Source organism: Centrocercus urophasianus, unplaced genomic scaffold (assembly GCF_019232065.1).
Source record: "Centrocercus urophasianus isolate 14NV4802_14NV808 unplaced genomic scaffold, USGS_Curo_1.0 seq_18, whole genome shotgun sequence".
Taxonomy (NCBI): Eukaryota; Metazoa; Chordata; class Aves; order Galliformes; family Phasianidae; genus Centrocercus; species Centrocercus urophasianus.
Window position 1 is genome coordinate 9501989 of NW_024884733.1, and position 27282 is coordinate 9529270.

The following is a 27282-nucleotide window of genomic DNA, read 5'->3' on the forward strand; positions in this document are numbered from 1 at the left end:
GAAAAATACTGAAGAAATCTTCAATTAACAGAAATATTTGAGATTAAGTCCAATTGTTTCACATTTCATTAACCCTAATAGTCATGATAAAACTGCCAAATATTAGGGAGTATGTCAAGACGCCATATTTTTGTAAAGATAATAAAACCTAGAGTAGGAAATGAGAAATGAGCTGATGAAAATAAGACGATTGCTCCAAACCTGAGCTCAGTATCTTCACTTTCTGAGTTCTCAATTGATGGAATTTAAAAAACAAAAAACAAAAAACAAAAACAAAAACAAAACAAAACAAACAAAACAAAAAACAAAAAAAAAACAACCTCAGTGTTTGCTCAATAAACCAACTCTACGACTGTTATGTTTTAATGCTGTCAAGTTCTCAGGTGACATGAACTGATTTGGAATGAATGGCACTTGATGAAGTTCTTCAAGGCATACTTGTGAAGTGAAAGCATGAAGAAAGCTGAAACTTGACTATGCCTTATTCTTTCTTCACAGAAATGGTTAAAATGAGTAAGAAAATATTATCTCCTTCACAAAACTAATGAAATGTTTGGCGTATATAGAAAATCCTATTTGTTATATGCTGTTCTTGTTCATATAGATTTACATAAAGGTCAAGCACCAAGTAGACTCTCGTAGTAAAAATAAATAAATAAAATAAGGACTGATGGCTCCAAAAAACCTAAGTCATGCTTTTGGACAAATTAATGAGGGGATGGAAACAGTGGGATGAATGATGTTACTAGTCATCAACCACCTTTATGAAAATATCTTCAATATTTTTAGAAATGTGACCGTGGTTTGTGATACCATTGCAAATACTAGATAAATTCATTGTATGTATCAGTAATAATTTCTGTTATGAGCTCTTTGGTGATGACTAATACTGCTTACTAGACATGAAACTTCAGTGAATCTAGAACTATCAGCTGAGCTTATAGCTTCTACATTAGCTTGTACACCTAAATCTAAATATTTCCGGATTATGCTCTTGCATGTCCTTGTAACAGAATACAAGTGGACGACTACCTCACTGATCTTTCCAAATTAGTCTTCATTAATTACTTAAAAGTCTGTCATTACTTTTTCAAGCTACAGAATTTGCTTCCAGTTGATGAAAATGGTAATGATAATCTTTATTTTTGACCACATCATAAAGCATTAAACATACCACAAGTATTTGATCACTAATAAAAAAAAAATTCTCATTTAGAAAGCACTTGAGATTTTTTGGGGGGGAATATCTGGAGACATTATGACTTCTTACATGCAATAGACTTCGCTTAGATTTCTCAGCAAACATGAGCAGGCTTGGGAAAGTCAAGATTAACGAGGAACTGCTAACATGAAAGAATGAAATTGAGCACATTTCATTGAACCATAAAATCATTAAGGTTGGGAAAAGAACTTTAAGATCATCAAGTCCAACTGCCAACCTATCCCTGCCATGCCACTGAAACGTGTTCCTGAGTGCCATGTCTCCACTATTCTGGAACACCTCTAGGGATGGCTCTCTGTTGCCATAGTCATCTTACCAAAATGCTACTTGAAACCCAAATACTGTGTAATGTTATTCACATACCCTGTAGACACAGATCTCCTTTTATTGAATTCTGGTAGCACATGCTCCTCTAGGGCAGAAAAAGTATTGGAGAAAGAAAAGAGGACAGCTTCGGTAGACTTAACAGTGTTTAAGATTTTTATGTTATCTCAGACATTTGTACATAGAAGTGCTTTTGAACCTTAATTTTAAATAAAGAATTCATTCTCTGTGAAACTTGCAAAACAAGCTTTTCAGTAACTGCAAGTTGATGATGAAATGGACATCTAAACCATGCACCTAATGAATTTATCACTGTTCACACAAACACAACTAAAAACCATAGATAAAAGCCGAAGGTGAGTGGCTTCTAGTTTAAATCCAGATGGACTTGAAAGCGTTTTTTTCTTTTATATTCTCTGATAGAGGCATTGTTCACCCTCTAAAATGGTGGGAAACACTTTCTGTTTTGCTTTTTCCCTCTTCTGCAAAGCATCAAGTAACCAGGCTTATGGGAAGGAGCATCGCAGTTGTCTATACGTATAGCAGAGCAGATGGAGAAGTGGAGAAGTTGAAGGACTGCCTTTATAAGCTGTTCTGTGCTGTATCGTTTTTGTACTTTTCATTTCTAAGAGAATCCCTTTCCTGTTTTGACCTAGATTCTACTTGATGCCTGGGCTCTCTACTTGTTCCTCTTGCTGCTCTGGGATTTTGAGGTTTTTAAAGGACATGAAGATAAAATTATGTCTCTAGAAACAGATAGAATAGGGTTATTGCAGTTACTTGGGGCTGCTGATCATTCAGACTTCAGATTCAGCATGGAAGACGAAGTAGCCAGTGAACATTAAAAGACTTGGGCCATGTCTTCAGATCACTGTGTTTCTACTTTCATCATCAGAGATGCAAATTTTAAATATTCAGGTTAGAGCCTGAAGTAGGGCACAGTTTCAGACCTAAACAATTTGCTCTTTTTCTCAATGACCCTCTGCCTCTTCTGAGCAGGGAATGTTTGCTTTCAGCTGATATGTGTCATGTCTACTTGTAGGTATTATTTCCAAGTTGAAATACCATTACTATGTAATGAAGGAAAAAGTTTGATGTCTTCATTTTTTTAAAACTTTAATACCCTATTCATTCTGTTTGTGTTTTGGAAGTGATGAAAGGGAGAGGGAACTTGATATCACTATATGTTCTAGGCTCTGGGGAAATTTGTCTGTTGCACATCAGCATTTTATTTCCCTATCCAGAGAGTAGGTAAACCCAGTAGGTCATTTTTTCAAGTTTTCTGATTAATTCCCTACAATCTCTCCAAGGAAGACTTCATCAGACCCATAAAGCTATGAATTTTAAGACTTTCAGTGAAGTAATATTAATCATGACTGTTTTACTATTAAAAGTTATTTCTACCAAAACTACCTGGGTGTTTTCCTATTTTAATTTCATTTACATCATGACAGGCTGCTAGGCTTTGCACTGACTGTTAGGGTTTGTTTTAAATTTTCTTTTTTAAGATACTCTCAGCTTGAGGTCTAAATCTGTGCTCACTTATAAGCTTATTTTTCTGTAACAGCATGTTCTGACATATTTTACTGCACAACCTTTTTTAGATTATGAGCCAAGACTTGAACATCAAATTCAGACTTTGCTTTGTCTCAGAGTTTGCATTAATATTTCTAGGGAGAGAACTTTAAGTGGTTTGTACTATACTTTCTGTCTGCTTGTAATAGTCATATTAAAATCAATGTTTAATAGAACCATGAGGGCTGAAGTAGAGTCTATTTACTCACTTGGCTGCTCTTGTAGCTGAAGAAGCAGGCTGCTATTACTATTAGATTATGGTAAAAGGTGAAGTGACAGAACAATTTTGGTTATGGTATCTGAATATTTACAGGTCAAGGATGATCTGTGGGCCTGCCTGCTGTATTCAAGCAATACAATGTCTCCTGGTTATTAGGGAACAGCAGGCTATATGATGTGCTTCAGTGTTGATACAGTGTTTACATGCTGATCAAACATGTTATCTGTTGTTCTTATTGAAAAGTATGCGTTCCACTACATTTAAGGAATGTCTATTCATTATTTGTTTGCTTATGCTATGTTTACTGTAATGGTGTTCATTCAGGTCTGCAAGTTATGTGTTAGCACTTCTCAAGTTTTTTGGACCCTTATGGTCCTTCTTGGTTTTATTTTTCTTTTCCATCACTTTTACTACTGCTTTCTAGCCTCAGAACTGCTTTGATGCATTCTGGGTCCATGTGTTTTCTTAAGATTTTAATGAAGGCCATAGAGGATAATCTGAGAAAGTCTTACATATTTATCTTGAGATATATTTTTCAAGATTATATTAAAAATACAGTCAGATGCTTATTCAAAAATAGTAATAAATTGGACACCTTCTCTAAGATGAGAAGTATAGGATTTATGTAAGGAAAGATTCAGTTTACTGTTGCTTCCTTGAGGAGTTGTGATTACAACATTTAGCTTAATTACTAAGATACTGGTAAACTGTTCTTCCTAATGCAGAGTTCCCCTGTGCCTAGTCTTTTGTCAGGGGAAGACTGACGTGCAGCACTTTGCATTACCTAGAGCACCTTCTTCACTAGTATAGCTGTATCTTGATAAAAGTCTAAGGCTGAGGAAAAGAAGCAGGGAAAAAAATGACATTCAGGAATAAGCAATTTGAAATAATTATTAGTCCCTATACTGCTTACTAAAACATTTTTGTTATATGCATTAATGATGATGACAGTGTTTCAGTTAACCTGATATGTTTGTCTCTGCTTGGTTTTAAAATAATGAAACTGCTACTTTTCTTTGCTCTAGTCCAATGTATTAGTAAATGAGTTAGAGAAAATGTAATTAAGTTTGTTTGTTCTCATATTTTACCTTGGAATAATTTAAAGTAGCTAAATTTTCCTTTTAGTCAGAGAAAAATTTCGGCTGCAGTTTTGATTGCTACCTGAGCAGCTGAAATTGCAGGGTAGAGGGAAACGGTGTGGCTTCAGACCTCTGTTGTACTGTTCAGGGTTTCCTGTGCAGAGTTACTCAAGAACATGCAACCATTCTCCAGGTGTAACTGCAGACCATTGTGTGATCAAACCTGGGAGCTGGTAGTGAGCTGTGTGTAATATGCTAAGTGCTTGGTTTGTGGAAACTCCCTCTTCTGTAGAGTGCAGGGGAGGGGATGAGCATCTTATCTCTTTACACAGTTTTTTTTTTTTTTTTATTCTGCTATGAAAAGCAAAAGTGAAATCTAGTGAAAAGTTCCAAATAACAGTATATTTTCAAAAACAGTTGTTTTTCTGTATTATAAATTCTGTGTTTGTTTAGTCTCGAGGATGCTGTGCTAGTTTCGTTGGTATAGTTTAATTTACTGCTGTTTCTGCCCATTTTCAATAGAAAGTGAAACCCATATTGAGTGGTTTGCAGCAAGAAACAGCATTTGAGAATTTCATAAGTTGGAAGTAGATATTAAATCAGTGAGAAGTGTTTGCAGTGTGTGTTAGAGAGCTCTTAGCCTGCTGGTGGCATGGTTAGAGAGGTGTTTGGTAATAAAAATTGTGTTCTGTTGGTTTTCATTCTGACACATACATTGTGATGAATAAATGTCAGTGGATTGAATGTATTTATGAATTTAAGCTTTTATCTGCTTGGTCACAAAGACTACCTTACTATGAAAACTTATGGGTTTTTCTGTGCAAACGTGAGGTTGATTTCAGGAGAGGGATTTCTTTTTTGGTCAAATAATGTCACAGCAGAAACATACAGCAAACTTGCCAGCTGCTGTAGAATTAGGTGTGCCTGGCACTATCTTAGCCTGTTTGATTATCAAATCATGCTGAGAAGGGAATGTGTCATTCTTGCAGAAGCTGGTAAAGGTTTAAGAAGAAAATGTTCCAAAAGGCTGATTGATTTTGGAGCAGAGAAAATAACGAATAACAAATAGCAAATAAGCTGCTGGGCCATGTGGATCAGTAGGATGTTTGCTTTGCTCAGTCCTCAAGCAAAAAAGGTTCTTAAAGCATGCTGGAGGGAAGAAGTAGAAGGAAAGTCATCTGATGTGAGACCCTGCACAGCTGAAGGTGCTCAGTGCTCAGGAATGGCCTGGAGCTTATGGCAGCAGGCTCCTTCCCACAACTGCTCCCTGTTCAGCACCTGCTCAAAAAGCACTCATTTTGCTATCCTCATCTGCTCTGCACCCTCAGCCCTGGGGCTGCCAGCACCTGTGTAGGTGGAAGGCTTGGCGTGGGGACAGGGGCGTGTTGTCTGGTGAGGCATCACTCATGGTGCTTTGGGACTCTGAAGATTGTTTCTATTGACACGAGAGGTTTATCTGCCAGGCTGAGTGACCTGAAGCTGCAATGCCTTGTGCCATCGCTTTGCTTTGAGTCATAGCCTTTTGGGTCTTTAATGTTGGTAATCACATCTTCTGTGAGTACCACAGCTATAAATAAAAACATCAAGAGTTGGAAAGCGGAGCGTATAGAGGCAAGTAGAAGAATGAAAGGGAGTTTTTGGTGCTAGGACAGGCAGATGAAGGTGATGGCACCTTGGTGCTGAGAAAAAGTTCTTGGTTCCTATGCCAAAACTGTGGCTGTTTTCAGATAGAAATGATAAAAGAAAGTACTTTATATTCCAGTGTGAATAATGAGATTTGTTTGGATGAGTTATATTGAGCACATTTCTAAAATGAAACACTACTGATCGAAAAATGAGGATTTAATTTCTGAAATAACCATTCAGTAATGAAATCAGTGCAAAAATATTCTGATGAGTATATTTGTTGATGAAGTTCAACCTGTTTACAGTTACAAATTGTGATAGCAGTTAACTGGAAAGTAACAGTACAGAAGAAATTATAATACTGTTAATGGAAATGAAATTAAGTGGTGACACTTCAGCTCTTGCTAACCTCTGCAATTGAATCAAATCCTGTGTTTCCCCTCCTTGGTTACAATTTGCTAGCATATGTCTTTAAACCTTCCTTTAGAGAGTCTTTGATATGAAGTAGCAACATGGGCACGTTGTACAGTGTGCTGTGATGCTGAGTTGCTGACAAATGTGTATCTGAGTTCTTGAAAGTGCTATTCCAAGCATATTTCATATGCAACTTTTAACTTTGAAATGAAGTGAAATAAAATTCCTGATTTAAACTGAGTTCCTATGGGTCTCACTGTATCTGAAAGTGATATTTAACCGAAAGCTATTTTCTTCAGTGAATATGTAAGGGACACTGGGCAGAATTATGCAGCATAGCTTGTTGAGGTCTAGCTCCCATAAATATATTTAATTCTCCAAAATTCTACTTCATGGTTAATTTAAGATGCTGAAAGATTCAAAGTGCTTTTAAATTAGAACTGTTTTGAGCAAAAATGCGTCAGTGACATTGTGGAAGTACATGATGTTTTTTTCCTGCAGTAGCTAATTGATGCTTGCTGAGTGTTTCATTGCGCTCCATAATTGAGTTTTTACCAAAATATGTAAATGACATTTAAGAGAGGATTTACTGCCCATGCTTTGGTGAGATGGAGCAAAAAACGGAATGTAGATTGCTGTTGGGGAATGGGGGCTTTTCCACAGCTTCCTATTCAGCCTTCTCAGAGGCAAGCTGTTGTCAATGTGGTTTCAAGTGCTGAGCAGAGATGCTGCCGATTTCCCCAGTAGCACATTCTGTAGCTCTTTGTTTCCTGATGCTAGGTAAAAAGAAAGTAGTCTTCCTGTAGCTGATATTATTTTCATGTAATACTGCAATTTGTAGTACCAACTGTGTTCAGCTGTGCTTGCCAACACCACATGTGCTATAAAATGTTGAGCTGAGACTTTATGGAAGACACACACTATATATTGAGCTGATGCTTAAAGCTGTATTGTAAGGAGGGTCATTCCCTCCAGATGTGGGACAGGAGTGTGAAATGCCTGCTCCCTGCTGTGCCTGGCAGGGGGATGGGGTCTTGGCATGCAGGGGGCTTGGGCTTGGGCTGGGAGGCTGCGTGAAGGAGAAAAGCAGGGAGAAAAGTGCAACTGCTCTTTCCAGGACTATTTCCTATACTTCCCTACTCTTTTCTCACCCTATGTATCACTTGACTTCATTCTTTTGTGGACCAAGCAAATTCAACTCAGCCAATGGAAGTTTGGGGTATGTGCCAACTATAAGCAGCACTGTTCTTTGTTGCTTGTGCCTCAGCAGCTGGGAAGGGATTTCTCGAGGGTGCCTTGAGGTGCAGCATCATCGTATCCCCTGTGGGTACTGTGTGCACCTTTGGTGCTGCTCTGAGGCTAGATAAAGCTACTGGGAGGTGATATAGCCGGCACCCGCACAACGTGATTCTTGAAGGTTAGTTGAGTAAATCATGGCATTAGGGAAAGGCATAATGCTAATAAATATTTTATCCATAAGTTTTTCTTTAAACTTCCTTTCTTGGACAAGTAACAAATAAGAAATTTTATGGCTGTTGGGACCAAATGGCCAGTCTCTAAAAGAAATAGCTGTACATGTTCTGTTGAGAGCACTTTCCTGCATTTAAGACACTTGAGTGGTGTGGCTTCTCATGATTTTAAGATACCACTTGGACACCATGAGTTTATTCTAACAGTCCAGTGTACACAAGTATCTTTTGAGACTAAAGCACTTGCCCTCTCTTAAAACTTGTTCTGATATACTGAAGATTGTTGAGTGAGATGATCCTGAGTTTATTGTTGGTGTGTTTTGATTTTTATTTTTGGGGGAAGAGCTCCAATAGAATCCTTGAGCTACCTGAAGAAAGCTTAGACAGCTTGAGCATCCAATTCAGTGGGTGGACACAGATGCTCCTTTTTATCTGTGGGAAACGACTAGTCTCAGAGACAAGCTTCATTACAAGTCTGGAAGGATTATTTGGTAAAGCTGTTGAAAATTCTTAGAACGCCTCATTAGGAATGTTGTCATACCGTTTTCGAAGTGTTGATGTCTCTGTTTATACATATGCTAACTTGGAGGCTCTCTACAGACTGCACAAGAGATGCTTTTTTTTTCTCAATTGCTTATTTTCTGGCAGAAAACATTTTAAGCATGATAATACCAAAAACCAGATTTCACTGGCCTAGTTGGTATAAACCTGCTTTCAGCTAATTAGGTTAAATGTTTTATCTTTGTATTAGTATTGTATTAGTATTTCATTAATATTTGGAATGAATGCATATTGAGCCAATAATGAGTGTTGTGCTCTGAACTGCTCTTCCTTGGATGTTGTTCTGTCTTCTGAGAGGTGCTTCATTATTGTCACACTGAAATTCAGGTGCTTTTTGTCTTTGGTGTAACTGAAGCATTCCAGACTTCATTTCCCTCCCTGTCCCCCAAGCATCAGATAAAAGACAAGATGTTAGAGATCACGATGATATTTGGGATTAGATAATATCACCCAAAACTCAGTGAAAGACCTCAAATTCAAAACACATAGAGTATGCATTTTGATGAGATAAATATTGCAAAATATTTCACATTTACATTTTTTTTTTTTTTTTTAATGGAGATTTGCCACCTACATGTGGGTGGCATAAATTGAGAATCTGTAGAAGCCACAACCTGACTGATTTTAATGCATACAAAGGCAAGATTTATTAATTAGATTAGACAGCAGTTCATCAGTGCAAGCATGCTGATGCTGGTGCCAAGTTAGTGGGAGTGCATGAGAACCTTTCTATTCAAATCGCAGAACAACTGTAGATTTCTTTATGTCTGTTTCAGCTGTGGAAGTGTTTCTTTGTTCAGTCAGAATAGACCACCTGTGCCTGTAGTAGTTTCTTACACATTAGGAAAAGGTGCTACTTGAAAACTTCACATGAGCAAAGCAATAATTGTACCTTCCTTTCCCCACTGTGGGACTGGTTCAGAAGTGTAGAATGTGAACAGGAGAATCTGTTTTGATACTCTCCTGTTCATAGCTTCACAGTAGGTTTGGTAGCATGAGTTGGTTTTTAAGGCCTACAAGCTGCTTTACCTTTCTATACTGAAGTCAGAATGGGGAGAGATGAGGGATAAGATTCAGGAGGAGGGTAGTGGAGTACAGAAAGCCTTTGCTTGAGGACTCACTGCTGAGGCCTGCAAAGCCACCCATTTCTGTTCTTCATGCTTGGCTCTTAGTACTGCCTCATGCTGTCTGTCCTTGCTCCAGGCTTATCCATAATGAGCTCAACCTGCGTCAGTGTTTCTACTTTATACTCTCATCACATAATTTTTAAATTTGTTTTCCCTTTATAGTTACTGTTAGCTCTTCATCACTGCCATGTCTCCTTCACCACCTTCATGCTTAGCTCCTCTCATCTCTTTGCTTTGAAGGCTGCTGTATGTCCATCTCTCAAGTGGTTTTTGGGCCTCCTGTTTCTGCATTTCAGGTTAGTTTTCCCAATCTTGTTTTGTCTCTTACTTTTGACCAGGAGACTGGTCCTGTTATTCTTGTGCTTATTTAAATATTCCTTCAAAATTTTCTGCCTACCTGATAAGTACTCACTACATGCAAGAGAAGAATTAGAACTAGATTGGAAATCCTGCACTTCAGCTTCCTCTCTTCTTGTACATCTGTTAGAATTTGAATATCATGTGGTCTTTTATCATTTCAGTCATATTAGAAGGAATTTTGAACTGTGGTTTTGTTTGCTTCCTCTTGCATCTGATTGAGAGTATATTTTATATGCTGAATAGCTCAGTAAACTAAGAGCATTGGTCTGTGTTGTCTGGCAGTAGCAAACCTCTGAAAAGGAAAGAATTCTTAGCACTGATAGTTTGATAAAAATTTTTTCCTCTGTCTCAAATGGAGATTAAAACAAACAAACAAAAAAAACTAGAGTAGTAGAGAAATAACTTAAATCTTCAAGGCCAAGAAATTGTTCAATAAAATAATTCTACAAATTTAAAATTTGCATGCAATTAAACATTTTTCAATTTATTAGAACTGGCTCAAAAATGTCTTGATTCTGAGCTTTAGATCTTTATTACAGGTGTTTTGTCTTAATTTTTTTTAGAAAAGTTGACATTAGGAAGAAGTCTGGTAGGGTGATAGAGGGATGTAAAGGAGGCCATTTGTGTACCATTTTCTGTACATACATGATTAGTGCATGGATTTGAGTACTGCTGTGACATTTCAACAGGTCAGAAACCTGGACTTGAATCAGGTTTTACTTTTCCCTGAGATTCTCAGAGTTCACTTATCAAATTCTACAGTAAAATTGAGTTCAGAATTGATTCAGAGAATATTGAATCAGAGATGACAATAAAGCTTTTTACTTCTACTCAAATACATACTTAAAATGTGACTGAAAACTACTACTGGTGTTTGAATACAGAAAGTAAGACTTGAGTCACAAAAGAGAGGGCAGTAAGAGGTACCTGAGTAATGGAGCTTCTTAGAAGCCCTGATGAGGTATTCTAGAACCTGCTCAAGTTCTTTCCCGAGAAAATGCTGTTCAGAAATAGCAAGTCTTCATCCAGGCACAGCTTTGGGCTAAAGAGAGGGAGCTGGAGTATGCTTTTAAGCCAGTCAGGCCTTCATTGTATGGTGCTGCATGTGTGCATGTTGGCAGAGTCAGGTAGTGCTGGTGGTCTGAGCTGCGTGTGGGTTATGAAGGGAAAAAGGCTTATAGAGGAGGTGGGGATAAAAAGGGATTTGGAGTATATCTGAAAGTTAGCACTGTAATGCCTTCTGTAAGTATAAAACTTGGGTGGCATGAAGTCCTGATACAGGGCTACTGTGGTGGTGCAAGTCATTTAAATTCAGTCGTTGCAAGCAGAAGGCAGCAGCTGAGCTGCTCAGCCCTGATGTTATGGAGCAAAAGCACCCGGGCTCTTCTCACTCTGCAGTGAATGTGCTCTGCCTGGCAGCTGCTGCCCATGCAGGCTGGCATTTTGTGTGTGGCTCTTCATGCTGCTCTCTGCTGGGAAATACTGGGACAGCGTAGGGAGACCAGAGGAGCACTTGAGGGTGTCGTTGATTTTGTGTGCCTTCAGTAATGTGCTAGTCTCTGCTTAGTTCATGGTAAAACACGGAGTGCTTAAGCTTATAATAATTGTTCGTGCAAGACCTGATTTGGTTAACTCTTAAGTGGATGCTGATGCTTCGATTTCTCTTTTATAATTGGAGCACCCGTGTCTAGACATATAGCCAGATACTGGGAGTCTTTAGCTCTTAATGCTGAGGTGGATGGAGAGGCATGGAGGCAGGCCAACTGGGAATGGTTTGGACTCTTCTGGTTATGTCTGAGAAAGGAGGGGAGTGAATAAGAGTTAGTAAGATTTCTTTCTTCTTAAATATATTTTTCTGGCTGGATGAAAGGTGCTTTATCACATTGCTTGTACAAAGCAATATAAAACATGTACTCATTTTTCTGGGTGATTTCCCCAAAATGCTATGTGATGACAAATCCTGGAGCTGATTGAGAGAAAGCAGGTATTCCCACAGACATCTGAGAGATGAGATTTCACTGTGTTTCAATAGTGTTAACTTGTGTGGAAGTTGATCTGCTTTCTATGCTAAGTAAGAAGATTGCTTTGGAAACGCTTCTCCTATTGTAAAGAAAAAAAAAGCCTTATTAATAATAAATAGTAATTAGTAGATGAAGATACTCAGCTTACTATAACAATATTAGGTCTTGCTCTGCTATTTGCATGCATGTTGAAAACAATTTGACACAGTTTGCTGCAATAGGTACACTGTGAAACTATTTTGTTTTTCCTCTTGATGCATGTTTACAAATGCAGACCTCTGGCTATACAGGGAAGTTTATGTTCTAATGGTAGGTAGAATGTTAGAAGCTAAGTCAGCATCTTCCAAGTGTTGTAAGTTGGTACAGTGGTATCAGAGCTGCTCGGCTTGTAGAAAAGAATTGGTCTGACAATGTGCCTCAGTCTTCACGATGGCTTCAAATCGATCCATGTTAGTTTATTTGACAGAAGAAATGCTTAAAGCAAAAATCTCACTATGAAGCTTCTCATAGCCTTAGGAGCCTTGAACTGGGCTGTGAGTCCCTTCAGCAGCCTTTTCTTCCCTTGCCTACCCTGTTTGTGTATCAACTGTAGTAGTTGAAGTCTGCCCTGAGAGCTCTCACTGGGGCTGCTGTAGGCAGTGAGAAATTTGAGTGTCTTGAGAATCAAAATCCACCAACAGATAGCACTTCTGTTGCAGCAGCCAGGCCTATTATGTGTGTAATACTAAATGTTGTCTGAGAACTACCTTCAGCTACAGCAAGAGTTGTTGTTGGAGTTGTATTAGACCATCCAGGAACAATGCTCCATCCCCCTTGCCATGTGAAAAAGACAGGAAGATTTAAAACAAGTATTGCTTTCCTTAACCATAGATAGCATCATTTCCTAGTGTAGTGCTCAAGTTCTAGTTTGCATTACGACAATCAGGGTTACAGAGTTGTTATGTGATGTAGTTCTGACAGCTTAGTGGCTTGGGCACAAAGCCTAATATGATATTCTCTTCGGTACAGAGGTGACAAGTTAAGCTCTTGAGCTCCAGCCCTAACTAAGGGTGCAAGCACGACCGCAGAAGGAACGGTTTAGATTTGCAATGCAAAGGGCTGGAGCCAGCAGGAGCAGGGAAGTGATCAACCCCTTGTACTCAGCACTGGTGAGTCCTCACCTTGAGTACTGTGTTCTGGGTCCCTCACTACAAGAAGGACATTGAAACCCTGAGATGTTTCCAGAGAAGACAGTGAAGCTGTGGAGTCTAGAGAACCAGTCTTATGGGGAACAGCTGAGGGAACTGGGATTATTTAGTCTGGAGAAGAGAAGGCTCAGGGAAGACCTTATCCCTCTCTACCTGAAGAGAAGTTATGTCGAGGTGGGGGTTGTCCTCTTCTACCGTGTAACTAGTGATAGAACTAGGGGGAATGACCTCAATTTGCACGAGGGGAGATTCAGGTTGGATGTTAAGAAACACTTCTCCACAGGAGTAGTCCGATGCTGGAGTAGGTTGCCCAGGGAGGTGATAGAGTTACTGTCCCTGCAGGCATTCAAGAAACATTAGATGTTGTACTGAGGATGTGGCTTAGTGGGAGATATTGGTGGTAGGTGGACGGTTGGACTAGATGAACTTGGAGATCTTTTCCGACCTTGCTATGACAAGTTTTTGATCTTTTCTATTATCATTGTGTTCAAATATTTTTCTTTTGCTTTATATTCAAATACTTTTGTGTTTTACAATGTTAATAGGTGACTGGCTTGGGGAAAAAACATTGACCCAAATAGGCGTATGTGGAAGATGAAATAATGTACTTCCCTTAAACGTTTTCTTTGTCTGTTATTTCTGTCTTCTAACTGACACTAAGCTCTCCAAGATCTTTCTGGCTTAATTTTGCTGTAGGCAGCATAAGGATGCTATCAGTGTGAAGGGTATGGTGAGCCAGAGACTGACTGACACAGAGGTTGCATTTTGTGAGTTGTCACCATTACATGCAAATTATTCAAACTTTTTTAAAAAATGAAAAAAAAACCCAAAAAAAAAAAAACCCAAAAACCACAACAAATCCTTCTTTCCCTCGGTTGTGCAGTTCTGTGTTGGAAACGTAGTGTTCATTTGAGGTGAAAGTTCTATCTATTTATAGATAATGTTAAAGTCTGCAAGCTGCTGCATGTTCAAGGGAACAGAACAGTGAATAAAATAAGCAAGTGAATTTATTTCTCTTCTTTTCTGATTTTTCAGAGTAAGGATCCTGCTAAAGGAGAACTGAGAACAAACATAATAAGAATGTAAACCTAGTTTCTTGTTTTCTTTCAGTACAGTAAGTGTAATTTTGCTTGTCACCTGAATGAACAGACAATTAGAGATAGAAGCAAACCTTAGCACTTTTCAGGCTTCTATAAAGGTAGTTGACAGTTTTGCCATTCCTGCTGCAGGATGTCTTCCCAGGTATCTTTCGTTGTTCAGTTTCAGAGACCACAAATTAAAGTGAGAATGGTAGAAGGTGTAAGTTAAGTGAGTTATGCTGACTTGTTTATCTTTCTGTAGCGAGGAGGGCAGGTGAGATGCTTTTGCTATGGACTGATTCATTCCCTTATCACTTCTGGTTGAGAAGCGATCTCCAGAGTATGAGATTTGAAGATAACCAATGACTTTTTAAGTTATAATGCAAGTCTCTTTGCATCAGAGAGCAGCTTGCTCCCTTTGCACTGATCTCTGTAGCAGGGGAATATTTTTTTTTTCCCTACAGAGATTAAGAAGACAGAAAACATATTTTTACCCCAATAACTATTGCATACTGGAGTAAATTAAAGTAGGACTCGATACTATTCAGCAACCTCAGTTGAATTTGTGGTTAAAGTGAATTCAGAAAAGAGAGAAGTATGGCAGTGCATGGTTTGCTTAAGACGGGAAGAGAAAGACCTTCCTCTGCTTTTAACAGAAGAGAGGAAGAAATTGCGGAGTCCATTGCAGGGTCTCCTTTTAACATCTTTCTTACTGATGTCAAGGTTGATTGGTTTAAAAATAAAAGTGAAATAATACAGTGGGAGTGCAGAAACCACAGATCACTTAAACTCTAGGATGCATACCTAAAGCAGTATTTGTTTAAGGTGCAATCAATAATGAATGCAAAAGCACTTGTTTCTTTCTCAAACATGTTTGTGCAAATATGGATCATCCAAGGTCAAGCACACAAAAATGTGTACAGAGTGTACAAACACCTTAGCTGGCGTTTGCGGTTTAGAGAATTTGCTTCTTTTCAGGAAAGAAAAAATAGACTTTTGGAGTCTGTTAAAGGACAATGGCAAAAGAAATGTGGTTTTGGAAGACAGCATTAATTTCTGGCCATGTATTTTCTGTGTGGTACTAACTGAACACCTTGGAAAATCCTGCTGCAAGTCATTAAGAGTGAAAAATGGATGTTTACATGTAAGAAGAGATTTGGACTATACAAAAAGATGCTATTTGAAGTACAGAAGAAAATGATATTGTCCACAATTGTTTAGTGTTGTGGCCATTATAAAAAAAAGAGAAATATTGTGGTATTGTCAATAAGATGTTTAAAAGTCATATGAAGAGAGCGTTTGAACAAATGGGTCAATACCATTTGAAAACACCAGCTATGAGTTATCATTATAAAGGCTTTTGTGAAGGGAACGGCAGCAATTCAACAGCAGGTATATTTTGGAGAATTGACCTGAGCACATACTTTCTAAAGCAAAACTTGAAAAATAATAACTGTATCAGAAAGGAGAACAAAATCCCATCTTATTCCACAGTTCTTATAGGGGCAGTATGCTTGAAGGCAGTCTGTGCATGCTATTTACCAGCTGCAGCATTTAAGTACTCAGTTTATGTAGCACTTGAAGTGAGGCTGTCATTCTTGAAGCTACACCACCTAAGCAAAAGAAAAAAAGTCAACCCAAACCCCTTCAGGCATAGTGAGGCTTGAAGGTATTCATAGAACCAAAAAAACCACAAGCAGCAGGCAGGAAGCAGCTGCTGAAGCTCCCTGCCCCCATTGCTTTCTTTGGTTAGTATCTCGGTCTTCTGGACAAAGCAAACCTAACATTAGCTGGAATATGCTGCTTGTGCAGTTTGCTTTTTCTCACTTCCTTGTAAGAGCAGAATTGTCTAGGGAAACTTTCGTGCTTTTGGACCACATTCTGTAGCCTTATCATGGACTGAAATTGAAAAATGAGATTTTAAGCACAGTTTTTGTATAGTAGCTATAGATATGTGTGCATAATTGGATACTGGTTATTAAAAACTTGCTCATTATATTCCTGATAATGAGATTGTCTGTTATGAATTCCTGGAGAGTGTTCAGTTTTGTTTCTTCTTTTGTTTTATCCTAAGCCACGTTCTGTAGCTGTGTGTGCAGCCCCAGGCCCACTGTTCCCACTCAGGAGCTGGAGTGATCTGAGCTTTTGCTCCCTGCAAAAGGGATGAAACGTTCAAAATGTTCAGTGAGCTAAAGGGGTGGGAGATGGGCTTGGTTAGTGTGGGTTCCAGCCTGCCCTTTGATATTGCTGGAAGCTACATTTATACTTTTATTTTAAACACTGGTCCTGGAGAAAAGTACTGTAGGTACCTCACATCTGTAATTTAAGAATATGACACCAGATATTGCTTAGCCTAACTTGGAGCTCTTCTGAGATACCGTAGCAGGAAATTAAATGTCTCCGTCTAGCGCTGCAACAAGATGTAAATATATGTAAATATGTAAATATACCTAGCCCTGCCCTTATGGGTGTCAGATTTTCTGTCCTTGTAACTTCTACAGTGTTTTCTTAAACTGATCTCTTTGGCTCTGCTTGCCTTCTTTGTGCTAAGCCGCCTGCCTCACCTCTCCTTTTCACAGGGCTTTGGAGAAAATGTTGCATCTTCTATAGCTGTTGATTCTCCAGCGCTTTTGAAGTCTCTCTAGTTTGCAACTCTGTACTCTCTCTACAAAGAGGGAGAGACAACACCCGGGAGGGTTGTTTTTTGTCTTGGCTATTTCTTTTTTTTCCGTCAAGAGAGAGAATTTCCTGTTACTCGCTTATCTCTGTAGACACTGGAGACACCCTTGAAGAAAATGGATGAAGGATGAGCCTTCCCCAAAGCGATGCAACATGGTACCTATCCTCTGCTTGGGAGGGAAGGAGAAAATGTGCATGCCCTGATATCCATGTCTAAGCCACATACGTTCCCCCAACCAGCACAGCAGCATGATGGAGGTCTCTTCTTGCAGCTGGGAGTTGGGGCTGTTTTCAGAGGAAACATGCATGACTGCCAAGAACAGCTTTTACAGCAGTTGTTTTACCTTTTCTCTACGTAAGCACTTGTCACTTGGTTTCAAACTGTTTTTCAGAGTTGCTGGTGGGCTCCTATCAGTCACAATAACTTGGCTCAGGGTTGTGAATTTCTCTGCTGTGATTCACTGGGATAGTTTGGCTATTTGTTATTGAAATGCTAGTGCTAACATGAGATGGGAAAGGAGGACAATGTATTCCTCTGGTATGTTTCTGGAGAATGTAGTTAAGGGGAAATGAGAGTTTGACAAGGACAAGAGATGCTGAAACTGGGATAGCTGAAGATGATATCAGTGAGGAAATAGCATCCTATAGCTGGTCATCACCCCTGTAGAAATCAGTGACTTCAATGTACTCTTCTGTACATCTAAAGCTTGTATTTCATAATTTGAATGAGATGGAAATTAATGCTATGTGAAGTTTTGTTTAATCAAAACCAGACATTTCTACACTTCTATACATGGAGGGTCTGGAAACTGTGGTGTTCCTAATGAGGTGCTGGTGAGAGTGCCAAGGCTGTAAAATTTCTTTTGCATGTTTGTGTCTGTATGACTTAAGTATCTCAGTGTATGCCATGGAAGTGTTTAGTAGAGGTGTATTTACAAAGCTGGGAGTTAAAACTAGCTTCTTGCTTTCAATGGCCTGTTAGAGGTGTGAAACTAGATTTACTTTTGGGCCATAAACATATTGGAGCTTTCATTTCTTCTGCCTTTTTGGAATACCCCTCGTTTCTCCTTCCCTAGAGGATTGTGCTTTGATTAAAACTAAGCTGAACTAGCAGAGAATACCAACACAATGCTGGAACAAGTCAGATGGAGAGAAAATGTTCAAATTTACTTACTGATGCATGCAATACACTTAACACATCTAAGAAGCACGTTATGCCACGTAATCTCCCTGGAGTTATCTGGCCAAGTGTCCTTTTTTTTTTTTTTTTTTTTTTTTTTTTTTTTTATATTTTTTTTAACATTTATCAACTAATTTAAATGTTAATGTAACAGTTCTTGGAGGTCTTTCGGTCCAAAAGCTGATCATAAATTCTTAGAATGGCTTGAATTGCAAGGGACCTGAAGTATCATCTAGCTCTGACTTCCCTGCCATGGGCAGGGTTGCCAACCACTTAATCAGGCACTAGATCAGGTTGCCTAGGGCCCCATCCAACCTGGCCTTGAAAAATGGTTACAGTAAAATACTAAAGGATGCACTCCCCCCTTCTGTGCTAAATGAAGTATTGATCCATGATTGTCCAGGGCCTGGTAAACTGCAGGTTCTTCCGCAGAGTAGCAAGTGATAAACATTCTTTATTAACTTAAGCTATTGAGAATGTGCTTAAGTGTAGCAATTTGATCTTATCTCTGTGACAGATATGCAAAATGAAGTATTTTTGCTTTTCTATCTTCTATACCATGGGATGCATAAGTGAAAACAGCTTCACAGAAAAACTGCTTAGTATGAGGACATGAGTGGTAGGACTGGCTTGGAAGCTTCCTCAATATGGTGCACTCAGTATGATACATGGACCTCATTTAGTATCATCTAAGTAATTCAGAGTTTGCCAGCCATCTCCTAGAAAGATTCACTCTGAAGTTGATCTAGATTTTTGTTTTTCAGAATCTGCCTGCAAAATGTGGGGAAAGTGTTAATATTAAAGAGTACATACCTCAAGAACCTGTAACTTTTAGTAGTTCTTTTTTTAGGTCTCAGAAAAAATCCTAATCCATTTTGTATTACTGGTTTTGTATTGCTGACATGTTTCGATGGGGAACACTTGCATAATAGTGTGTGGCATCTTTTTTTTTTTTTTGTGTAACCTTATTGAGCAAGTGCCTTCATTATCAATAGAAATTTGAATGTGTTTTAGAGAAGTGATTCTTGAAGTGACAAAGGCTCAATATGCTGATACTGCATACAAAAGTGAGGGATGTTCAGGCTTAGTCAAGCGTAGACAGAAAAACATTCTTTCTGAATAACAAAATACAGGTGGGCTTTCTTCTGAGGAACAAATGGCAGTTTTGTCATTTCTTTTGAGTTGGTGTTACCCAAATTTAGGCAGTCTTAGGCAGCTATGAGACTGTCTTCAGTGCATAGGCTTGGCCTGAAAGTAGTTACAACTTGTGAAGTAGTTAATAGGGAATCACTTGATAGAGAGCATGCTAGAAATAGCTACAAATATCAGTTTTCTTTAAGTAAATGGAACGGAGGCTTGTCAGAGCCAAAGAGATCATCATCTACTCTCTGAATGATTAGTTTTCCTGTATAACTGAAGGTTTTTTTTTTTTTCCCTCCCCGAAACTTGATGTAGTAAAATTCTGTTTGGGAAGAAACCCAAATGCATGTTTCAAAATAGCATGTTAAAAAATAGGCTAAGGAAAACATTTTTCATTGGTAAATGTAACTGCTTTATTTCTGACTGTATCTATAGGCTAAATAATTTTCTTCAAGGGAGAGAGGATGACTAACTTTCCAACAAAATGTAGCACTCAAATACTAAACTGGATACCCAGATTTTGAAGACAAATCTTGAAATAGAATAAGGTGCTTATTAAAGTACTTCTAAAATGTATTTTGTCTGCTTTTGAATTATAGGATTTGTAAGTTGCTTTTTAAGAAACAAGATAAAGAATTGACTCCACCAAAATACTTAGTAAGGCTGATACTAAATTCAGGCATCATGGCCATGGGAAGGAGTAAAATAGTCCTTCTAGTGTACTGCTGTGATAGGTGTGTGCAGGAATACTTGAGGTGATTGGCTGCAGGAGAGCATGGCAGCAGGAAATTACAAAATAACGTTTCGGCAAGGGATGTGAGAGTCCTTGCATAAACTGGAGAGTATGACCTACAACATAAGTCAAGTGAAACAATAATAAATACCAAGCCAAAAAAAATCTGCTGTTGGAGTAATTACTGAAGTAAGAAATTAATGGGCTGAGTGAGGCTGTAGCTTGACAGCTGTGCCTGAAACAAGGCTGAGGAGTAGTGTCCCTGACTGGGCCATCGGCCAAGGTACACTTCCTCTTGCAGGACCCTAATTTTGAATTTTATGCTGTGTTTTGCTGCATACTGAGAACCAAGCTTGGATATTCATATCTTGGAGCGTGGCTGTCGTGGTGACTTCTTTGATGTCACTTCTAAAGAACTGCTTAACCTTTGTGTGACAGAGTCAGTCAGTGGGAGGCAGCCACATTGAGCTGGGGGCTGGGAAGGATTCCTCTTGTGACTGGAAGACTCCTGCAATCACCTATCAGTTTCTGGTTCTTTGTGGGGGAGATGTACTGTTAGTGAACTTTGAAGCTTAACTAAGTGATTTGATGTAGTTGTTGCAGGATATTTCAGAATATAAAGCCTGCTTTTTAAATGGTATATTTTGCTAAGAACATAAATAGCACACATAGAATTTTACTCATTATCTAATTCTTGGTGACTGTTTTGGGTACTACTGGATGTGCAGAGGTGCAGAGTCCCTGGGGCTCTTTGTGTAGTTGTGTGTTGTAGAATAGTCCCAGCCATGAAATCTTTGTTGTTCTGGATTTTATACAAGCAAGAAGTGCTAATTTTGCACTTGAAAATGGGTTGGCTTAGGCAGGAGCATCTGTCTGAATGGAGGGTTTGAGGCCTTGCTCTGGGAGAGAACTGAAAATTCATCTGGCGTTAATGAGTAAAACAGGTTAAAGTCCCTCTGAATGCAATAAAAAAAAACCCTAAAACAAACAAACAAAAAACCAATTTAAAAAAAACATGAAAAGCATTCAATTGGATCTTTTGAACATTCCTGTGAGTGGTACGCTGTAATTTTGGATTTTTGGATTTCAGAATTGCACTGTATTATATCTGCCCCACAACAACTGTACTGGGCTTCAAAGTAGAGCTGCTTAAGAAACTCTTCTCTGCTAGTTTGTTGAAAGTCAGACATTTTACTGTGAATAGTTTGGTAATTTTAGTAAGATTTGGTAATTTGGTGAAATTCTGATAGTTTTTCTGACACCTCAGCCTGTTCATAATTAAAACCTTCCCCATAGACCCAGAAATAAGGGAACTCTGGAAAAAAAATCTGTAGTGCATTAGTAGCAAAGAACTGAGATTTCATGTAGGATAAATGCAGAAGCCATAGTTAATATTGAAAGCAAATTAATATGTATAGTGTTGAATTAGGCATAGTGTGTTGTCCAGAAGTGATAGGTTCATATATTTGTTTGTGTAAGCTGTGGCATGTGTCCTGACATTTTCTCTTAATTTTTTGGAGGGGGAGGGGAAGTAACCCAACAAAACTGCCCGAAAAAAACAATAAAAAACCCTTGGGTAGAAACCTTTATATTTCTAGTCAGAGTGCTGTTTTAAGTTGCGCTGTAATAGCAGTGGTCAGTAGGCAAGCATCAAATTATATTTTTAAGTTGCAACTGCTTTCAGTTACGTATTTTATATCTTAAAAACATTGGGTCATTAGTGATCTTTGGTTCTTACCTATTTTGTTTTTGCATAGTCTAATAGCAGCCTCTGCCAAACGCAAATGCTTTCTCCTTTTGTAAGGCTTGTGTAAGAAGCACACTTCATCACCTCCTTCTGGGGACCGCTGTATCTCTGCTGAGACACGGACAGCTGCTGTGATGATTGCTATTTTCTTCTTATCCACTGCTCAGATTTTGTTAGAATTCTGCTTGCTAGCTTCCTAGCATGTTAGTTTCTTCTTCATACAGAGCCAAAACTTTTCTGTTTTTTACAAGAGCAGTGAAAATTACTGGTTGTCACCTTTTTTTTTTTTTCTAGTCACGGTTTCTTTTCTATGTGTATTTTCTCAGACATTTCTCTGGTTTCTTCACCTTTTTTTTTTTTTTTTTTTTTTTTTTTAAGTGGATTTCACATTGGTTTCTGAAAAAATGCATTTTCTTAAATTCCAAATCTTGCTTTTGTGTGCATATTAGTTGCAAAATACACACTGTCAGTACAATTTGGCAATAGCATTTGCTCATTATCTTCCTAAAATTCATACTTTTTGTCCAGATTGTTTCATGTTATCTTGAAAGAAGCCATAGCTAGGTACAAAGAGAAAGCTATATGGCTATTGGTATTGATTACACCAGGTAAGTGAGAATCCCTTTAGGAGAAGGATTTGCATGGACTGGTGAAGCTGTTTGAAGATGATGTATTATGTGCCAGGAAATAACATGTTGAAACAGGAGAGGGAGATTTAGTTCAACAGACTTGTCCTCCACTTTTTCAATAATCATTAAACTTCTTTTCCTGTTATTTTGCCAGTCAATATTCACCCATCTGTCAGGACAGATCACTTTGCTAGCTATCGAATTTTTGACTGACTTCCTGTAGATCCTTGTCTCGTACTGTTCAGCAGCCTTTGTCCAGTTCTGCACTGAAGTTCTCAGATTTGTGGAGATGGGTGATTCTTTTGATATATAAGCCACAACTCACCTTGTTTCAAATAAGAACTTGTAAGTTTTTTTTTTTTCCTTTTGACCTTTTGAATAATGTAAAAAAAAGTTAATTAACATTCTTAATCACTTTATTTGCAGCTTTCAAGTTCCTTTTTTTCCTAGGGTGAATGTATTGCAGTGCTCCTGTTCTTGGAGAATTAATGTGGTGTCATGTTTGATTATGTACACAGAGTATTTCTTTTTTTAGGGGGGTCATTGCTGTACAGTAAAATCAGATTTTCTGTTGTGTGAGTTTTCCAAACACCTTAAATGAGCCCTAAATATTTTGTCTACTGGAGTGACATAACTTTCAGTTCATTTTTGAATTTTGCTCTTTACAGCTGAAACTTGATTCACTTTGGAAGTTTTTTTTTACTTCAATTTAGGTTCTGTATTTGGTGGTTATTCTGTGCTGTTTTTACTTTGTCATTTTCCTGTGTGAACATGTCATTATCATTCCTCTGAAAGAGGTACTTTTAACTCCATACTCTTTATGATCAGGCTAATCTTGTAATTATAGCTTCAATAACTTCATTCACAAATGTTCATGGAACACCCACTGCTATACCTGAATTTTAATACCACTGGTACAAGCCTTCGAGGGAGATTTGACTTGAATTTAATCTGTGTTTTGAGTTCTAGTAACGCAACCTGAAATATCTGGGATGTTCAGGGAGCTGGGATGTTCTACTGGATGTCGTTTTGGCAGCTTTTCTCTCACAAGCAAATGAAACTTGATAGTGCTCAGAAAAGGAGAAACTATTTGTAACATAGAGGACGTGCTAGGTAGAGTGTGAGCTGTTCTCTTATTACATCTGACAGCAAAATGACTCTTTGTATATGACCAGACATCCTCCTCTATCCTCTCTTAAGTTCTTTTCTCTTCTGTATAACCTTGAGCACTTATGGGAAGTATTTTCGTAGAATGAGGTCACTCATACTACTGAAATCTTCTAAAAATAAGCAGAGCTTATGGACTCAAATGTATAGCTTAATTTCCTGTTTAGCTAATAGAAATCTTTCCTTTTCAAGTGAGTCCTGGAAGAGGCTCTTCCACTTGTTGTTTGGCTCCCTCTTCTGGTCAGCCTTTGCTCAAATGAAATATTTCTGTAGACGAACCAAACCAAACCAAACCAAAAACCTCCAGAGCAGTCTGCAAGGCTGATACAGTTTATGTGCATGCTTAAAACTATCACATGATTTGGTTCTAAATCTACTTAATTTTATTTTATTTTTACTAGTTCTGAGACTTGTAAATAAATAATTTCCCTTTGTTTCTTTGCGTTTCCATCACTTCTGTCAGTCTGCAAGCGCTGAAGATCACGTTGAGGGCAATCTGTGCAAGTACACATTGCACAGTATTTGGCACAGCCAGATTCTGTGTCATTTTGTATCATATGCTGTGATTAGAAGATAGAGCTTTTATGCTACTATTCTGCAACTAATCATGGTTCATTTCTTTTTCTCCAGGTGATAGAAACACTCTCAAAACTTTCCCGCACTCCTATTGCAATTGGCACAGGAATAAGGTACGTTATTGGCCTAGTAAATGGTGTGAATAATGCCTCCTGCCTGGTCCCTCTTGAAAATGCTGGTGAGGGCCATGTAGGTAGACATGAAATTTTTCTTATCAGACGTTTGTATCACCTGGCAGAAGGAGAAGTCTGTCTTGCAGTTTATTTGGAAATTGATTCTAAAGGGAATCCTCTGTTTCTGGTACATTTACTGAAGTGCCTGAAGCCTTCTTGTGCTGAAATGTGGAAGTGAACAATGAGTAGTTAGCATTATGGAATGTTTGTGAAAATTATAATATAGATTGTAAATCCGACAACTGATCAATATGAAGAACAGATTTTCTCCTATTTCTGTTTTCTAGAAGTAAGCAAAACTGCCAAATTGGTGAGATTCTTGTCGTAAAAAAAAAAAAAAAAAACAAGCAAAACCCAAAACTCAAAAATCAAACCAACTGAAAAATGAACCCAGTAGATCAGTCAAACCTAACTTTGTGAACCTCTTGTGTGTAGTTAACAAAATACGCAAGAGGAGGTGAAAAATCACATACTTCAGCTTTGAAATTCTCCACTTTCTTTGTTAATTCAGCAGTTTTGCATGAATGGATGTTAAAACAAAACGACGTAGGAACCCAAAACAAACCAAAGAACCTTCTCAGTCCTGTAATCCATGTCCTGTGCTGAAAAATCATACTCCACTGTAAAAGATGACAATAATGTCTATTAGTGGGGTTTTTATGAAATATCAAGTCATATGTACCAACCTAGATATAAATGTTACTGCTTATCAAGTAAGGAAGGGAACGTAAAACATTTTAACATTAATGAACTGAGTTATCTGTGTGAAAACTTCAGAAGCCAAACCAAAATGACTTTGCAACTGTACAAATTCATAATATTTTTCTTTCTACAGGCCCTTCCCTACAGAAGAAAGCGTTGATGATGAAGATGTCTACAAATGTCTCCCTGATTTGATAGAGTATGTTGTAAACCTAGAGTTAAATGAAAGATTTTGGTTTTCAGTCACACACTACTATATATACGATGATTTTATTGAAGAGGGAGATATTAGTTTGATTTCTTTATTTGGTTTGCAATTATGGTGACCAGAGAGAATAATGTTACGAAGGCTTATTTGAAGATTGCAATATATTTATATATTTATATATTTAAAGAAACGTTTTCTAAAGGGTACTGATGATGAAGTGAATCATGAATGCACTGATGAATTATCTTTCTGAACAATGGGAATGGATTCAGAGAAATATGGTATCAGTTTTAAGGAACTCAAGGAAGTTGTCGTAGTCTTGCAAAGAAAATGCACTGAAATTCTTTGTATAGATGCATTTACATTTTTGGGTAAGCATTTGCAGGATTATTAATTATTGCAAATTTTTGTGTTGACTTTGAGGCAGAGATAGAATAGACATGAAAACACTGTATAATGGTAGTTTAGACATTTCCAGATCTCTTAGGAATCATGCTGGATAAGAGCTAGGGTCAGAGCGCGTTGTCTCAAAGATTAAATTACACCAATGTTTGGTTCACTGGCCTTTATCCTGCTTTCTTTGCCTGGGTTATGCTGTAGGCCTCTTGCTCTGGTGTATCTGCTGTTCATACCATGAATTTTTTTTTTTTCTTTTTTGTCTATAGAGAAGGAAAAATCCTACAGTGGAGTTTACAATGTACTTCCTGGGTTCATGCAGACAGTTCGCTTTCTAAAATAATTGTCCCTTTTAATTGTAGTCATGTACCTGACTGGATTGATTCTCTTTTTTTTTTTTAAATTTTCACTCTGAACAATTTCAGAGTTTCCTACAACAAAATCCCCCAAATAATAAGCAAACCTGAGCAAGTCTTTGTATTATTATGGCCAAACTACTTTAATTATGTTTTTGGCTGTTTTGTAGATGTAATTTAAGAAATGTGGGTGCAAGAGGTTTTGTATGGACTATGTACAGTCTTAGTGTGAATTAAGCAAAACTCCTACAGGACTGACTTTAATGAAGTTAAATTACTTGAGGGTAGAGTTGAGCATAGACTTTATGTGGAGCTAATTATGTTGTCTGTGTAAAGGACATCTCTTTTGTGTTGTTTTGAATTTTTTTTTCTTTTAAATATCTGATTTTAAATTGGAAAGTGCACTTTATTATTTTGGGTAGCTGAAGGTCGCTTATGGTATGGAGGTACAGACTCTTAGCTGCTTGCTCTGCAGTCTTCTCTGTATTTTACCTCCAGATAATTTTTTGTTTAGGCAGAAAGGAAGCCTGTGCCACTGTCCTGCATTGCAGTGGGATGCCAGGCAGTCAGAAAGGGCAGCTTCCCTGCCTCTGCGTGTGGTGGGAAAAGGGATGAAGAGAGTGGGTCCTGACAGAACTGTCCTGACAAGCTGCTTTTCATGCCTCGCTGATTTTATGTGGTTGTAAATTCATTCAGTCTTCAGTATTGTTTTTGTTTCATGCAATCATATTTTAAATCTATTGAGGAAAGACAATTAGTGAGCTTAATTTTCCTTTATGGATTCTCTTCACTAGATACTTCTATTAATTAATCTTTGTTTACTGCAGCAGTTTTTTCCTATAAGAAAGGCTCCTTTGCAGAGCTGGCATTGTAATTTGTCTGTGCTGCACAGGTTTTTTAAAAATTCTTGTTTTTCCTTTCAGTGAAACTGGTGTTGATGAAGATGAGGAGCTGTATGATTGTGTCTATGGAGAAGATGAAGGTGGGGAGGTTTATGAAGACCTAATGAAAGATGAAGCAGCACAGCAACCTGTATGTTTTCTAATTCCGAACATTTTTCACAATGGTGATTCTTTATTTAACATCTGTGAAATTACCTCTTTATAGGTAGTTTCACCAAAACTTCACTTGGGCTTAATTACATGTGGATCTGTCATGTGCAGTGCTTTATCTCCTGCTTTGTGGTCGCTTTTGGCAAAGGGTTGAACATTTATCTATGGTAATATTTTGAAAGAAATGTAGTTTATTTAACAGAAATATAAGATCACTGGTTACTAACTTCAAAAAAAAAAAAAAAAAATTAGAATGTAATAATGTGAAGCCTTCTTTCTT

General features: G+C 38.0%; 1 protein-coding gene across 3 annotated transcripts in view; it reads left to right on the plus strand.

Annotated features, from left to right (window-relative positions):
• VAV3 (vav guanine nucleotide exchange factor 3) overlaps positions 1–27282 on the plus strand; it is a 156495-nt gene that overhangs the window by 33022 nt on the left and 96191 nt on the right. For all 3 annotated transcript variants that reach the window (XM_042819144.1, XM_042819146.1, XM_042819145.1), the window contains exons 3-5: positions 24170–24228; positions 25124–25189; positions 26874–26982. In XM_042819144.1, coding sequence (XP_042675078.1) covers positions 24170–24228; positions 25124–25189; positions 26874–26982 — 234 coding nt within the window. The remainder of the gene's footprint in view (positions 1–24169; positions 24229–25123; positions 25190–26873; positions 26983–27282) is intronic.